General features: G+C 41.9%; 1 protein-coding gene across 1 annotated transcript in view; it reads left to right on the top strand.

The window, feature by feature from the left end:
* Positions 1 to 12678, top strand: part of SHISA9 (shisa family member 9) — a 291259-nt gene that overhangs the window by 258774 nt on the left and 19807 nt on the right. The window contains exon 3 of the mRNA XM_037151237.2: positions 5267 to 5422. Within this exon, the coding sequence (XP_037007132.1) occupies positions 5267 to 5422 (156 nt within the window). The remainder of the gene's footprint in view (positions 1 to 5266; positions 5423 to 12678) is intronic.

The raw sequence follows: 12678 nt of genomic DNA, 5'->3' as shown, positions 1-12678 counted from the left end.
GCCCAGTGTTTGTAATTGATCATTTTTACCTTAACTGACCCTATCTGAATTGAATTTGTTCCATTTCTCCAGTGACTAAGATGTATCACAGTATAATGGCATTTACATGGTGGTTACCTTGGTGTAAGTCTGCCAGATGCTTCCAATTAGAGTAAACTGAATTATTCTTTGGGAAAACAAAAAAGGATCATTAAATACATGAGGCCCTTCTTTTCTCTCAGGAAGCAGAGCACAGGGATGCCATCGACTTTTTGTTTGCTGACTGAGGGTCTTGACAGAAGGCAGAATCACAGAACGTCAACTTCTTAATTATTTCTAAGCCTCAGAATGAGTTGCAAAATTATGATGTGGCAGGGAAAGCCTTGTGGCATTAGGTAAGAAATACCTTTCTAAAGAGGTGAGGTCAGCCCAAAGTGTGTCTAGAAGAGAAGTAATACTGCTGAGCACAAGACACGGTTGAGTCTTGCTGGATTCCCTTTATGGTCATGACTGGGCAAAAGAATACGTATACATTCATATCTCTCTATTTCAATTGGCAAGTTCAGGATTTGAAGATTATAACCCCAATCTTATCCACCCTTCACTCACCCTATTGTTCTATTTTCTTGGATGCCAACCTGAGCTTACTTCCTACCTACACTTTGGTTTCTTCTCCTTAGCTGGATATATTTGTGGAAAACTCACTGAGAAACTGAGTTGAGAGGTCTGGCCCATCTTTCTGCTCAGTAAAATGAAAATAGCATTTAAAAAACCCAGTCACAAATGTCTGTTTAATAATTCTTGATTGCTGCCCTGAGACTAGTTTCAATATTTCTGAATATTCAATGCCTGGAAGCTAGTGCAAAATGACTATCTGAAACTGCCAGAAATTTGCTTCCTGTGGTTCTGAATGTAAAAGCAGGAACTTTGGGGCAGCCTCGCCTCTTCCTTTGTTGAAGGATCACGTTGTCAGGCCATCACTGTCATGCCCTTGAGGTAGCTCAAGACTTGGGAGAATCATCCAAAAGCAAATACTTTGTAATGGAATATTAAATATTCTGTTTAATAGTATAAAAGGCTGTCCCATGTGGTGAGGAACATTTCTACAGATTTTTTTAATGAAGTGTTTAGCATTTTTCCTGACCCGCCTGAAAGCAGGATTGAACCTAGTGGATGGGGTCTGGGACCGATGGAGCAAAGAGATGGGAGAAAGAACTCCCACTGGCTAATGGGCTGGGGAGGTGTCCACTCTGTAACTAGACAAGCTAGTCTTTGGGATCTATTTCCAAAAAAAGGGGGAGACCTATCATTAAGACATTAGTTAATGAGCTTATGAATATCCTTGAGCATTCTTTATGCACCGCTGAAGAAATTTGCTGTTTGAAGTATCTACTGAAGCACTGTAGAAAATCCAGGGATAATGCCTTTTCCATCTGACACAATCCTCTGGCCTTGCCTTATAGCCCCATGGGTGGCCTCCCTTCTGATCAGTTCCAGGTAACAATCACACTGGTCAGAAGTCTACCTTGCAAGTGACAGTAATCCCAAAGCATACCAGCTTATTTAGAAAGGGGCTTCCTTGTCTACTGTACTTCTCTTCCATTGCCCCTATTTCTTCACAGTGTAAAAAGTTTTTTTCCATGTGGTAGATTCAAACTCACTTGACTTCATGGCCTCCTAGCTCCTAGTTATCAAAGGTTCCAAACGGAAAAATTCAGGGAAGAACTCTGGCCCAGCGTAGATCATGCACTCACTCTGGCTCAATCACTGAGAAGAAGGAGGAATTGTGATTGGTCTGGTTTGGGTCACGTGCTCACTTCTGTGGCCAAAAGGGTGAGGTACAGCCCTGATTTCCAACTGCTAGCTCACTTTGCCCATGACCATGGCAGGTTGCAAGTGCTGAGGAGTTAGTCTCTCCCAGCCCTCAACCAATGATTAATAGGAGTTAGAGTATAAATACTAAGGTGCTCCTTTGCCCTGCAGTGACAGAATTCTGAGACATGCATTCCACACCAACATACCAGAATTCAGAGTGGGATTAAACTCCAGTTCCCCACAGTCGCCTCTTGGTTGGCATTGCACTCCTTATCTGCTGCTTTTTCTACCCCATTTCCCTTCCCCTACCCCTTCACCAGTATTTCCTGAGATTAACTTCCATTTATGCTTGCTTGCACTTGAGTCCTTATCTCAGTGACTTCTGGGGAAACCCAAACTAAGGCAGTTACCATGATTGGCAGCTTGTCTCATGACTCAGATGGGGATGAAGCAGTGGGCCAAAGGAAGTGGTGGTTCTGAACACACAAAAACAGTAGCTGTCCACTAGAAAATGTATATCATGAGAAAAAGCACAGGACAGAAAACAACGAGAAGTTACAGTAAGCCACTTCCAAATGGACCAACATTTGGACACAAAATATGTCTGGCCTGACATGGCCAGAGGAAGCAGACAGACCTCCCAGGCAGGTTGCTCTGGAAAGGAAATGTCACAGGATCCTGGGGTCCCTGGTACAGTGAAAGCTGTGCCTTATACAATTCCTTTTCCACCATTACTTCATTAATCTTCAGGCTCCCATGCCCCAGCTGAGTCTTAGCCAAAAAGCTATTGTGGGAGAATGCTATGCCTGCCTTCTGAGATGCCGGCCACAGGCTGAGTGCTTTGCTTATGTTTGATGACCTTCCCATTAGACAGTTGGTCTTGTGTGAGGGCCCATGCATGTGCAGTGATAAAAATACTCTCCTTATCTCTGTGCCTCAGCTGTGGAATCCCTACTTTTTTTCATTTATGTTTATTGGTTTCTAAATCCAAGCTAATCCATGCATGTCATGGGTTCAATTGTTTAGAAGCAGCACTTAAGAGAGAGGTTCAGGGCAAGAGACTTGAGGGAGTGCCCTTCAGGTAAAATACACAAACACATACATGCACACCTCTAAGGTTGTGAGGAAAACAAAAACGTTAAAGATAAAGGAGCCACACTTAAGGACTTCAGTGTCAGATAAAGTCAAGATTGAGGCTGTCAAACTATAGCCCTTGAACCAAAGCCAACCGCCACCTAAGTTTCTAAATTAAGTTTTATTGGCATACAGCCACACCCATCATTTACATAATGTTTATTCTGCTGCTTTCTTACTACAAGGGCAGAGTTGAGTAGTTACAACAGAGACTGTTGTAACTGGATGGCAAAGCCTACACTATTTACAATCTGGCCATTTACAGAAAAAGTTGCCAACTCCTGCTCTACACTTGTCCCAATCCTTGGGAGCTCTGTGATATCCATTGCTCCACAATTCATATCCACCTTGAGGCAAAGGGCTGGTCTTCATACCTTAGTGTCAGCCAGCCATTTGCTGCTAACCACCCCAGGTGCTGAGGGTGAGGTGCATTAAGCACACTAAGCCTTGGGTGGTGGCTCCCATCAGCCTAGAGAGTGATTCTCTGGATACTAGGAGCAGCTATGAGCTGTTCCCAGAAACTGAGAAATGGGTACATGTGCTGGAAATCTCTCAAGGCACCACCAGCAGGTAGTGCCAAGTTTATTAGGATTTGCACATGCGCTTCACGAAGTTGGAAAGAACTCACATTTCCTGCCTGAAATAGAGCCGTGATTATGTCACCTTGACCCCCATCTCTCATTTAACTCCTGCCTCTATCCTCTTGCTATCAGGGTGAAGATGGAAACCCTTACCAGGGTCTACTGAGGCCTGCCAGACTCTCCAGCCTCAGCTTGTCCTATCTCCCTCACATTCTCCCCTCCGGCCATGCCTGGCTAGACGTCAGGGAGTGTTTTTTCAGTCTCTGAGAATGAAGTGTTTTCTCCAGCTCCTCATGGATCCTGTCCATGCTGTTTCCTCTGCCTGCAATAGCCTCCCCAGCACCTTCTACCTTCCACCACACTTAACTGACATCCATATCACTTGATCTCAACTCAAAGAACACTTCCTCAGAGAAACCTTCTTGAAACTCTTTCTCCACAAATCTCATTCTCCAAAAGTAGCCAGTATTCAGGTTTTGTGTCTTGACATATGTTTTCTGTCTTTGCAAACCATAGCACACAAAAATACGCATAGATTTTCTTTTATTTAACCAAAATGCTATACTATTTTCTTTGCTTTGACATTTTCTTTCTTCCTTTTAACAATATAAAACCATAAGAAACTATCCAATTTGACATGAATAGAGTTAACAGATCTTCAACTCATTTCTTCTAATGAATGAATGATATTCTAATAATGAATCATGCATGTATATGCTATATGTACAATGTGAATATACAATAATTTATTTAAGATTTTTGTGAGCATGGATTATGTTCTAGTTCCTAAGTTGGGCAGTGGGTTAATAACTTACATATATGTGTACTTACATATAATAACTTACATGTATGTATATTTGGTCTATATCAATTATTATATAATTTAAAAACAAAACAGTGAAGGAGAATAAGAGAATGAACAAGATCAAAAGTAGTAAAATAAAATCAATAGATATTAAAATGAAAAAAATTCCCATACTAATAAGAGTGCAGATTATTTCTCTGTGTTTTTTTAAAGATTTATTTATTTATTTTAGAGAGATGGGGAAGGGAGGGAAAAAGAGAGGGAACAAAACATCAATGTGTGGTTGCCTCTAGCACACCCCATACTGGGGATATGGCCTGCAACCCAGGCATGTGCCCTGACTGGGAATCGAACTGGCGATGCCTTGGTTCACAGGCCTGCGCTCAACCCACTGAGCTGTATCAGCCAGGGCTCTCTGTGTGTTTTTTTTTTCACTTTACAAACAATGTGCACAGAACATTTCTGAACAAATATTCTTATGCTATGCGCTTATATTTCTGAACCCTCAGTCCCTAGAATGGTATTATTTGGTCAACATACACATGCACTTTAAATTTCAACACCTACTCCCAGGTTCCCTTCTTCAAATACAGCAAATCACACATCCACCATCAGTTTATGGGGCTGCCCAACATCTTTGCCAGTGTCAGTGTCTTTCAATCTTTTTAATTTTTGCCAATCTCTTGGCAAAGGAATAGATTCTCATGTTTGTCCTGACTTGCATCTCCTTGGCTATTACTGAAGTTGCTTACCTTTTTATTCATATATTGTTTTGATAACAAATAGTCCCTACAATGATTAATCCTAAGGTGTCTGCATATCCTCTGCTGTTCTTTCTCTCACAGCTCCAAAGGGTCTTGAGTTTTGGTCTCAATGACTGTGGCAATATGGTGGGGATGGGCAGAAGGGTCTGCACTGCCTGTGACCACTCCCTCTGTCTCTTCATTTCCAGACTCTACCCAGATGAACAATGCAGTGCCCACCTCCCCTTTGCTGCAGCAGATGGGCCATCCACATTCATACCCCAACCTGGGCCAGATCTCCAACCCCTATGAACAGCAACCTCCTGGCAAAGAGCTCAACAAGTATGCCTCCTTGAAGGCTGTTGGTAAGTGCCACTTTGTTTCTCCTCTCTATCCTCTACTTTTCTGTTCTTTTCAGATCTCTCCTTCTAACTTTGTTGTGCTCTCTTTTCTGTCTTTCTAATTTCTCTCTTTCTTCATCTGTCTCTCAAAATCTCTCTCTTCACTTCTCCTTCTGTCTCTTTTTCTCTTTATCTATCTATCTGACATTCTGCCTATCTATACATTATGGGTATCTCTTCCTGGGATTCAGTTTACCAAGGACCAGGTCAAGACCTACCTTGCTGTGTGGGGCAGGATGGGTGGGCAAGGGGACATGGTGGGACTATTTCCTGGGGAGGAGGATCTGTATGCTTGTTTGGTCCCACTGACACTGCAGCCCCTCCATCATCCATCATCTGCCCTGGTGAGCCCTCAGGGAATCTAGACAGAATCCAGGACACTGGGTATCTCAATGCCTTCTTTTTTAGTGGGTAGCATTTATTATCCACACAGTCATCCTATCTCTGAGAAGCATAACATCCATATCCCAGGAAGCTTCTGCTTTTTAAGATGTAGATATTTAGTGGGATAGGCATCCTGGAGCTACTACTAACTGAACTCTTATCAAGTGTAAGACCTTGCATTAGGCCTTTTATACACTGTCTCATTCTCACAGTGATCCAAAGTTGAAGGCACAGTTATTGTTCCAATTTTTAGATTAGGAAACTAAGACCCAAGGAGGTTACTTTAACTTGCCCCAAATCAAGCAGCCTGTGGGCAACAGAGCTGAGACTTGACCCTGTATTTTTATTACTCTGGAACCTATGCTTCTGTCACTCCCCTCCCACAGCCCTGGTCCTCCTTCAGTTTTTTTCCCCTCACTCGTACATGAGGGGGTGTGTCAGTGACCCAGGACCCTCAAGAATGTACTCAGTAGACTTCTATTCAATGAAAGCAGCAGCCACAGCTAAGTCAGACGTTGGGCAAACACAAGACCACGTGCTTGCTTTTATTGTCAGCTTCTTATTCTCTTTTCTACCACCACTGCCAAGCTCCTTATTAGAGATGCCATGAGAGACACTAGCTGACTGATGCCAGTATTGAAATATCTAATGGTGTTATACACTCACACCAGAGACCAAAGTGCAGACACTGTCACGTGTCTATGATGCTTGTGGTTGCCATGGTTCATAAACACCAGACTCACAAAACAACCATGGTGGTACCCAGCAAAGAGCCTGGCACATACTAGGAGCTTAGTAAGTGTTTGAACCAGAACTCTATCTTTAGAAATTTATGTTCCCAGATCTCCTAGGACTTCTGGATGGAACCATTCAGAAGAAATTTATGATACCAAGGACAGGGGTTATGCAGACTGACACAGGCTTTTCTAAATCTGAAGCTTCATAAGATCTTACACACCAATTCTCTGTATTTTATGTTGAATTTCTACACCCAATTCAACCCTCATCTACACCCTCTGACCACAGATTCCTCTATTCCATATTGTGTGTTTGCATAGCATATGCATCTTAAGCATGTTCAAATAGACTTTACTAGGAAGGGATGAGTGCTGTTGCCTAGGAGAAAAAAGTCAGGGCATCTGTGCCGATGTAACTGTGGAAGCCTCATACACTATTTGGTGGCCTGCTTCCCTTTCTGAGCCTTGCATTTAGGTAATAAATAGTGTCTGCTCTTATATTTGATTCCTCTTTTGGCACTAAAAAAATCACTCCAGATGTCTTTTTCTGTTTGAACTGGTCACATTATTTTAAAAAATTCATTTGTTCAATTTAGGCTCAGTGTCTCATCCCCGCCCCCTCAAAATCCAATATCTCCTGGGGTAAATAATGGATGGATATCAGCACAGAGCTCTTTGATTTTCGAGTTCAGGATTTATGCAGGGCCCCTGTGCAGAGCAAATGTCTGCAGTGCATTTGAAATTAAATTTGCAGTATGAAAATTTATTTAACACTCTTTGAATAATCCTTTCTTCTACAAAGGAAGAACTCCTGAAATGTATGTTGAATGAATGAATGAGCTTGTCTTTGACAAGAATCCAACAATAGCATAGTAGGAAGGAAGCAGCACCTCTATGTCTTCTAAAAACTATAAAGGATCTTGGGGAACACTCCTCAATCCTGTATATGGTTGGTATGACCCTCCTCTAATCGATCCATTTTTTCTAACTATTTTGGGAGTCCACAGTCCTTAGCTGAGTCACAGATGGTCTTGTGAATCTCTAGTGAGTGCAGGTCCAGTGAGGAGCTGACTGAGGGACTGCCTGACTCAACGAGTTACCCAGGAGTCCAGCGTCTGCCTGTACAAATGACATGCAAATCCCATAACGAACGTTCTTTCAAGGGTTCTTTATTAAGTCACAGTGTGACCATGGTGTGAATGATGAAATGCATTTCATTAATGAAATCATTACTACCCAGGAGAGAAGTTGTTTAAAAATGGTTTGCTGTTAAAAACTCAGCAACCTCTGATAACCAGACTCATTTTATAAAAATTTCAGTTCATTAAATAAGAGGAGACTGAGGCTTGGACAGCTTTTAGAGTGAACTGCCAAGTTTAAAAATACGTCTGAAAAAAATTAAATTTTTAAAAAAACCTCTGAAAAGTAAATTTCTCTTGGTGGCTTTAATGTCCAGAACATCAGGTGGGTTTGCAGTGGTCACTGAAACTCTTTGACGAAACTTTCTTAATTTGAAAAATAAAGAAGCTGAATTATATAGTCTCTAAGCTCCCCCCATTCTGATTTTAAAATTAGAAAATGTAGGAATTCCACTCATTCTAGTTATTAGAATACCTTGGGCCTTTAAATTGTCGCACTCATTCACTTTGAACCCTAGGGAGAAGAGGGCAGTAACTGTTGGTTGTTCCTTTTATTTAATTTTAATTTTTTGTTTGCTTGTTGAACTTACATTCATTTACATTCAAAGAGCGCCCTTTTCTCTCTATAATTCAGGAATTTGGGCATGTAACATCTGCTTATACATAGCATGTGACTACAGAGTCATCTCTGTTTCCAAGGGCTTCATTGCCCACTTATTGGTAAAAGATTACCAAACCCTAGGGAAATGTCAGAGGCTAAACCTCACTGGACTCTGTACAAGAATGAGCAATGGGATTGACTTATATTTGCTCAGTTCATTCATTCAGTCAATCATTTATTCAATCCCCAAACATTTCATATGGTGTCCCTTTACTGTAGGTCTCACTGAGGCATAAACCAGGTCTGCCCCACTCATCACTGTATCCCCAGCATCTAGCACCATGTGGGGAACTTGATAAGTGATCCCAATACATATTTGTAAAACCAGTAAATAATACCGTGTGATAGGCACCACATCAAATCAGGTGCACGAGGGGATCAGCCAGGTGGCAGAATGTCACACGGCCTCTGCAACTGGTCAGGACTGAGTTTAAGATCAAGTTCAGGCATTTTCAAGTAACCAAAGAAATTATTTAACCTCCTCAAGTCTCAGTTTTCCCACCTGTAGAATGGAGATAATAAAGTACACAGCTAATTGTTTGTTGGAAAGATTTAATGATATAGTGCATGGAAAGTGCTTGACCTGGTCTACAGTCAATCCGTAGTAAATTCTGCCACATATTTAAATCTCTAGACCAGAGTTGTTTGTTTCTCACATTTTCTTTGAATCTCCAAGATAAAATGGTACCTTGATTAATATACAATGGCCCGGATTGCACTTTGAAGGAAGTAGTTAGATTCATATCTTTCACTCCAGTTGGAAGGCAAAGACATGCACGAAAGCATACTCACTTCAGGAATCTCATAAAGTAAATAAGCAAGTAAGCCAACAGCACACAACTTTTCGACTTTTCGGAGGGCCAGCAAAGAGGCAGCCCACACCTCTTTGTTCTCCCTCCTGGACAGCAAGGACCCATGCCCAGATGGATGTCTACAGTCTCTTAAAGGAAGATTCTGTTTCACTCAGTGAAAACTCCTTACTAGATCAGAAATGTGGGTTCAAATATTTTAGAAATATTTTCCCCCAAGATTGAAGTCGAGAAGTGTTTCTTGTGATAGGCTGAGCCAAAATGTCACCAAAATTTTAGTTAAGCACATGACTTCTCTGGACTGAGCCACCCATCTGAGGGGTGGTTCCAATGTGAAGACCCACTTTATGGTTCCTCATAGGTCAGTGTTTACAACACAGAGGTGTTTGTCAAAATATCCCTAAGTGTCACCTGGTAGTTCAGAGAGGGGTGAATCCTGTCTCCAGAACTGGCGAGATACTACCTTGTTTAAATTATAATTCCTAATGGGCTTTGCAAACAGAAAATTGCTCCCACATTTCCATTTATCTCCCATTGGCCCCAAGTCCAATTTTTCCTCTAGGTGTCTGAGAGTTTAAATCCTTGGCCACCAAAGGTACCTGAGGACAAGCCCTTTAGATGCTTCAGTGCAACTTTGGTTACCTGGTGAGAGAGACAGGATGAGCCAGCATGATTGATAAATACTGTGGGGCCTTTGTTTTTAATTCAAAATGATAATAAGAAAATATTTTCTTCTTTTACGATTTGACAGGTGATGGACTATTTTGCTGGAGCCCTGTTACATTTTCCAATAGCACTTTTTAAAACCACAGCAACAGCACACTAAGACACGGTGGAGCTTCCTTCGTCACTCTTCTTTTTGGTGTGAAAACCCTAAATGATGCATAAGGACGTCAACCATGTACTGACCTCTGCTACTTACTTTTTATTTTAAGATATGGCAGAAAGGGAGCCAGAACCACTGAACTCCCAAACAGTACACCTCTGTGTTAGTCTCAGCCTTTTGCAGGTGGGAAAAGTGAGGCTCCGTATAGTCGAGTAACTTTCCCAGAGTCACGCTTTTAGTAGATGGTAGAGATGAGGGTCATATTCAGGATTGCCTGATTCAGAATCCTATGTTCTTTCTACAAAATGATGCTTTCATTTTGTAGAAAGACAGCAATTTCTGGCATCAAAAGGACATAACAACATCAACAAAAAAGATAGAAGAAGCCCATTTTCCTCTTTTTGTAAGGGAAGACTTAGCAAAGTATTAACTGTTGTTCATTGTTTGATGGCAAAAGTTTTCCCATGCTGACCCATATAATTGAGATATAACATATTTAAAGTATACTCCAGTTGAAGTATAATTTACATGTAGTGAAAGTACGCAGATCATAATTTCATAATTCTATAATGTATGACTACTGAAATATACATACCCTAGGGTGACCAATATCCAGTAAAGGTAAGACATATTTTCCTCTCTCAGAAAGTTCCCTCATACCCTCTTCTTCTCAATGCCTTAGGCCCATTCCTTTTTAAGTAAGAATTTAATTTGTTATCCCCAAAATACTTATCTAATACGCAGTAGTGCTACCAAGTACACAGTGAAACCTTAACTATATGTTTTGAGAGCCCATATGTTGTCTGATTAAGTGCCCTTATTAGCAACAATTTATGAAATAAAACTTGTCATTGCCTTGCTGGAGCTAAACCCTGGCTTAAGCAGTGGGAACAGGGGTGACTACAGCATGGCTCCTGCCTTCAAGGCAAACTGATGGATTTGACTTGGGAGTGCAATGGCTTCTCTGAGGTCAGTGACTCAGTGATGGTCAGGCTTGTGTCCACCCACACAGGAAGATCTGGGGTCACCTAACTATTTCCAGATGTCAGTGACGTCGGCTCACAGGAAGAAGAAACATGAAGTCATCTCAGGCGGGTCCCACTTAATTTTAACTTTGTCACTCTTTTCCTGTCACTCCAATTTCCCCTCTGCTGTGAGTGATGAGGGTGTAGAGTTCATATCCGCAGGGGGAATGTGGCAATTTGAGCCTCCTTTGGCATGCCTGAGAGGCCAACCGGAAATGTTTAAATGGGGCCAGATTTGTGCCCTGTAATCATCCAGATCACACACTGTTCCCTGTGTCTACTCTCAGCTGGCAGCCTGGTGTATCTCTGGATACTATGCAGCAATGTTGAGAACTTCGTTTTTCCAGGTAGATTCCTAAGAAAGAAAAGGGGAACTGGTGGTAGACACTGATTGGTCAGACCTGCAGCCAATGAGCAGAAGCTGCTACAAAGACAGGTGGGCAGGTTTGCCCTGCTTTGAGTAAAACCCAATTATTACAGAGAAAGCCTACCAAGGACAAGCATAGGGTGCATACCAATAGCCATCTTTTACTTTATGAAAATGGTCCCCATGGGGTTCTGCGAATAATGTGAGAGTCCCTCAGTGCGTATTCAGAACCTCTGAAATGGAATTCAATTTGGAGAAACTGATATATAACCAAAATTCCAGGCATTATAGATTCTCAGATGACCAGCTTAGCTTTTACGGGAATTGGTGTGCCTTAGGAAAAGTGACACCTTGGAGAAACTTGAATGCATTCATTCATTCAACAGTATTTTTCAAACACAGCTGCCACCCAGCATTTAAAGTTGCAGTCAGCAGAGTCTGCCCCTACCTTGAATTTGACACTAATAATGCATCTCCTCACCTTTTCAGGAGGGGGATTATGGTAAAACAGGATCAAAATTTATCTCTTTTCAACAGAGTGTTGTCATTAACCAAAGTCACCACAAGTAACTCAGATTTTTCTCCACTTCTTAGATAGTTGAGATTTAGAGCTAGTCACTGTCTAAGAATTCTCTCTCTTTACATTACTGGAAATATCTAGGCCTTTTGCAGGGGGGGCTTCTTTTGAACCTCTGCAGGCTTTGTCTTGCAACGACTTCAAGGCCTTGCAGAAAGAGGTGCTCACACTATTTGATTTGCGCATTTGGTCTTTTGCCCTGTTCCCTGTGTCCCCTGAGGCCTGGCCCCCTTAGAGGTTCCAGCTGGGGCCTCCAGCAGCACCTGGGTGTGAGGGCAAAGCAAAACCTGGAAGCAAGAAACAGATCGGCATCTCTCGATTGTTATTTTTTAGGAAGTTCTGATGGTGACTGGGCAGTGGCGACACTTAAGTCACCAAAAGGTACCGTATGGCTTTTTCCAGCTCTTTTGTTACAGGTGTTGTCGGATTTGATATTAATCAATGAAGGCACAGAGAGTCTTGGTATCTGTCAATGACCCAGTACACATGTGTGTCCATGTTGAATGGACCTGCAAGTTCGTCTAAGTTCTAGTGCATAGGTGTTATGTGTGTTTGTGTGTATGTGCATGTGTGTGTTGAGGGGGAGCCTAGTGTGCTAAGAGCCCATTGTTGAAGAATTACTACTTCGTGCTTCACAGTATATGCTGCCTGACAGAAAACGTTACTCCCAAAAATCATCCCAGATAAGACCTCCA

This window comes from Artibeus jamaicensis, unplaced genomic scaffold (genome assembly GCF_021234435.1).
Source record: "Artibeus jamaicensis isolate MK-2021 breed Jamaican fruit bat unplaced genomic scaffold, CSHL_Jam_final contig_729, whole genome shotgun sequence".
Taxonomy (NCBI): domain Eukaryota; kingdom Metazoa; phylum Chordata; class Mammalia; order Chiroptera; family Phyllostomidae; genus Artibeus; species Artibeus jamaicensis.
Note: the sequence above shows the minus strand (reverse complement) of the source record. Positions and strands in the feature narration are given on the sequence as shown.